The following is a 5,000-nucleotide window of genomic DNA, read 5'->3' as shown; positions in this document are numbered from 1 at the left end:
TGTGTGTGTGTGTGTGTGTGTTGGGGGGGTCAACTGAGAGTACACTCACAAATAAGCAACAAACAAAAAAAACCAAGCCCTTCACCTCTCATCACTACAGCAACCATTATTAGTACAGCTCGCCTGCTGTTTGCTTCAGCAGAAGGTCAGATCATGTGCACAACTGTGTTAGAGGTGCTCACAAACTGTCTCGGAGCTCCAGTCTGCAATTACTTTGACCAATTACTGTGTACCGTTGTTAATTTTTAAAGTGTTGACTTGTACAATGAAAAAGGCTTTTGTCATTTTTCTTTTGCAACAGAGTACCAACTTAAAAAAAAAATATTTTGCAGCAATTCAAAGCAACTATTATATTTAACCGTACCATGCTGTCTGTCCTTGTTTCCAAGAGTTGAGCAATAATGGAAAATTAGTGTTGCGCTGCAGGTGCAAACTGGGGCTTTTCTTTAGTCACACAGCAGCTTAAGTAAATGATATACAAGACTGGGTGGTACAAGGTCATTGATAGACACTATAAAAAGATTTCAGCAGGGTCAGGGATCTAAGAAGGAAAACAGACAGGGCTGCAGATCCAAATACATTCATTCAAGTTGCCATTCATTTTCTCCTTGTATCCTCCTTCTCCCCTCTAAGCCATTATGCTCATGTTGTAGGCCGCCTCTCTCTCTCTCTCTCTCTCTCTCTCTCTCTCTCTCTCTCTCTCTCTCTCTCATCCATCACTAGGCTTAGTAAGCATTTCTCTTCTAAAGAGCATCTCAGGTTTCCTCCAACAGTACAAAAACTCCATGCTGACCATAAAAATGTTTGATTTGGAAAATGTAATAGACATACTATTTTTGACTAAAAGCAGAAGTGGATAGCACAGGCGATAAATATGACATCACTGCAGTGACTGTGAGAACCATAACCAATGAATCAGTACTACTGCTTTTTTCGAGTGTGTCCTTGAAGATTTATAGCAAATTTTATTTTGCACTGCTCTATATTCACATTTATATTCAACTTTATCTTGCTCTGATCTATACAGTTTGCAATAGTTGTACACAGCAATAGTTGTTCATAATTTCTAGTTGCACATAATAATTTACTTATTTATTTACATGCAACTTCATCCTACAAGTTCCATATTGTGGATGTTAACTCATATGTTTGTATGTGTATTTGTAGTTTGTATATATGTTTGTGAAGTACATTGTGAGTTCTGACAAACTGACGACAATTTTCTCTTATGCGTAAAACCATACTCATAAAACCTGTTTCTGATTGTGAAAGTGCTCATGCATGTTACACAACTGTGGTGTAATATGTAGCAATTTTAACGTGGATAAGCAAAAAGAACGTGGATTTTCTACAAAGTCCAATTAAAATCTAGAGACTGATCTTTCTAAAACTTGGTTTACCTGGTTACCTTAGCTATAGAGGCATGCTCTTTTTTCAGCAGCCACTTGCTTTATATTCATAGTTAGTGTACATGTGACACCCCTGTTGGGTCACAGTCACAAAGTAAGGTTGTATATTGCAATCAGTTGTAAATATCAGCTGAACATTGTGAAGAGGAAAATAATGAGAAGCACTACTAAGCTTGTCATGTTACGGTCGTTTTACGTGCATGTTGAGAAAGAGGCCACTAGGGGCGCCGTGTGTACTGATTACTAAGGGACTGTGATGTTATGATACTACATTAGAAAAATTCACAAGTGATCTTTTGATGAGCAACTTACCTAGCTTTCAGCGCAGACAAAGTTGACTTGTCAATCCTTAAGAGAAGGAGGGAGGGGGGGGAGAAAGAAAGAGGTGGTGAGCGAGGGGGATTATCGACCATGCCTCCAGTGCAAAATAGAGACAGAGGTTAAAGTCATTCACTTCGAGAGCCCTTTGATTTAGAGTGCCATTAAGATGAGCATGAGATGGGACAATTTCTGGTTTGATCTTGACATAGTACTGCTATAGTACTCTTAAGTCTTCTGGTATTACAAGCACTCTCTATTAAATGTGCTGGCTCCTCCATTGGCACCTCCATCAAATCAGTTTGTAACAGAAAGCAGATAAGGGAAGATCTTCCCCTACTGTCTTGGGGGTGTTGCTACACAGCGGTGCAGCTCTGAGCAACAGAATGTAGTTAGCATTTCAAGCAGATGCTTCCAGTCAGCTCTTGTCTGTATTCTTTCTAATGCCACAAAAATAAAAGGGTAACGAAAGCTCAAAGTACCCACTCTGCATTTACTTAGCACATTGAGATTGCATGTGGCTTACAGTGGACCAAATAAAGAATTTGCTGCAGGGTTGTTTTTTTTCCCTCCAAAAAACATACTGTTGTAGTGGCTTGACTCATGCAAATTCAATACTATGTGAGACATATGGTAGAAATGTGCAATTACTGTGAAGTTAAATAGGAGGCAGGATGCTCTATGTTGTGAATCAAGGTCACCTTAAATTCTTTGCCCTAGCTGCTCTAACCTGTTGGGCGAAGTGTCCACTCATGTTCATGGGGGCGTTCAGCACGCTTCACTACATACTGCACAATCTACAAACACCCCGCATACAGAGGCTTTTCTCCACAGTAAATCACTTTAGCTTCCTATCACCATTTTGTATTAATTCAGGCAAAAATCAGTTATTGAGCCATGATTTTGATTCAGGTGAAAGGGGGAAACCTGTTACATTTTTCAATAAAAAGCTCTGCTTTAGGTTTAAGCAGCACAATTACACAACTTTCAATCGTTTTTTCCTTCATAGTTTACTCTGCAGTGATACCGCCTTGGGCTTTTGTCCACAATTTATCTACGTATGTATTCCATATGTATCAGGATACATTTAGGATTTATTTTTTGTATGTGTGTGTGTGTGTGAGAGAGAGAGAGAGAGAGAGAGAGAGAGAGAGAGAGAGAGAGAGAGAGAGAGAGAGAGAGAGAGAGAGAGAGAGAGAGAGAGAGAGAGAGAGAGAGAGAGAGAGAGAGTGAGTGAGTGAGCAGGTCTGGGGGTAAGTGTGTGCTCGATGTTCGTTCCAGTGCTTTCTCACATGTCATTCATGGGGGGATATTGTGACACTGAGTCTAATCCCATTTATTTGGAGGATGAATCATGCAGGTGTGGCATTAACTCTCTAATGCAAACAAGTACACAAACATGTGCATTAACACGTTCCAACACGCACATAAACTATCACACGCTCAGACATACACACACACACATATGCGCACACACACCGACTCATACACGTGCACTCACACAACCGCTCAGGTACACAGACACAACATAGACAACACATACAAAATGTAGTGTTTTCAGTGCAGCGGCCTGTTTGCCATTCAACCTTGATGTTTTTAATATCATGCGAATGTTTTCCAGGCTTTTTGACTATGATTCCAATAGCAGCATCAACTACAGTAACCCCAGAGGCGATGCAAGCGGCAGAGTGGGGGGAAGTGCGGTTCCAAGGTTTAGTATCATGTCTTGCAGGTAGTGGAGGCTAGCTCTTCAACTGGCTGAATATTGGCTTGACTGTGTCACATCTACAACTCATTATGGGCTTTACTTTGTTCAGCACCTCCCGTTGTCACCTCCATCCAGAGTTTGTTTCAAACAAGCATTTTGTGAGCACTACACCATGTAGTATTACCACTACATCTAGCGTTGCCATATTACATGGTTGCTTTAAGTTGACTGTATATATATATATATATATATATATATATATATATATATATATATATATATATATATATATATATATATATATGTACAGTGATTAAAGTGGGCCGGAGCTACCCGGATCCCGACACCGGCACTTCCCCTCCTCCCCCAAGTCAACCGGAGCTGAGATCCGGCACTCTGTAGACAGGAGTAATTTCAACCTTTTTGTCACAGTAAAATTTAAAACAAAAAACATGATGCAGCCAATTCACAAGCATTACAAAATAAATCACAAATAAAGTCGTTCTTCTATTTTTATACTACTTTACTTTTTCTAAAGGTTTGAATGATATCATATCCTCACGTGACCCGCACCTGCCTGCTGTCTGGCTTCACCAGACTTGACATCAAAAGAGACTGGCTTCACACTCACGGGTCAGGGTCAGTTCACCGCACCAGGCAGACAAGACTCGAGAGAGCGTCAACCTGCTACCTGCACTATTATCTTGGATTGGGGGGCATAAAGAGTGAGTATCTTCAGTGTATTTCCAATAGTATTTCCAATAGTTTTGTCTAGCTCTGCTGTGATTTTCATTCAAGCAACTAACGTTAGCGAACGTAACGTTAGCTAGCTAGCTAACTAGCTATCTTCCACCCGGTAACGTTGCTAGCTAGTTGCTGACATTGCTGGCTAGTTGTTTGAATGCTGCTAGGCAAGCTAACTATCGGTAGCGTCCGGTAACATTACCGGTAGCTAGCTAGTTATGTTTGTCCAACCTTAGCTCTGGCCATGCAATATTTTCATTCAAATAACTAACTAGCTAGCAAACGTTAGCTACCGGTAGCTATTATTAGCTAACAATGCTAACGTCGGGACTACTGGACCAGTGGTTAGCTAGCCTAACGTTAGCTAGCTACCTAGCTAGAGACAGTAGGTAGGGGCTGGGATGGATGGAAGGGTGGAGACAGTAGGTAGGGGCTGGGATGGATGGAAGGGTGGAGACAGTAGGTAGGGGCTGGGATGGATGGAAGGGTGGAGACAGGTAGGGGCTGGGATGGAAGGGTGGAGACAGGTAGGAAGGGGCTGTTTTGTTTCAGCATTCAATTTTTATTGCTGAAAAACTGGTTTGTTTTATATTATGATTGGAATTGGAACATTAAATGTTGTGATGACTATTAGTAAATTCATGAAGTCTGTTCAGTGGCACTTTCAACTAATACAAAAGACTGATTAAAATGCATTTCAATTTTTAAATTGAACATGTAGCCAGTGATTTATTGAGCATGTAGTGTGTGTGTGTGTGTGTGCATGTGCTCGTAGGGTTAATTTCCTGATTTGAGACGCAGTATTGAGGCCGACTATCACT

The 5,000-nt window shown here is 40.8% G+C and overlaps 1 protein-coding gene across 1 annotated transcript in view; it reads right to left on the bottom strand.

Annotated features, from left to right (window-relative positions):
- The window catches only part of LOC130116184 (rap1 GTPase-activating protein 2-like), a 162,196-nt gene that overhangs the window by 154,369 nt on the left and 2,827 nt on the right, over positions 1-5,000 (bottom strand). Inside the window, exon 2 of the mRNA XM_056284136.1 lies at positions 1,722-1,757. Within this exon, the coding sequence (XP_056140111.1) occupies positions 1,722-1,757 (36 nt within the window). The remainder of the gene's footprint in view (positions 1-1,721; positions 1,758-5,000) is intronic.

Source organism: Lampris incognitus, chromosome 7 (genome assembly GCF_029633865.1).
Source record: "Lampris incognitus isolate fLamInc1 chromosome 7, fLamInc1.hap2, whole genome shotgun sequence".
Lineage (NCBI taxonomy): Eukaryota > Metazoa > Chordata > Actinopteri > Lampriformes > Lampridae > Lampris > Lampris incognitus.
Note: the sequence above shows the minus strand (reverse complement) of the source record. Positions and strands in the feature narration are given on the sequence as shown.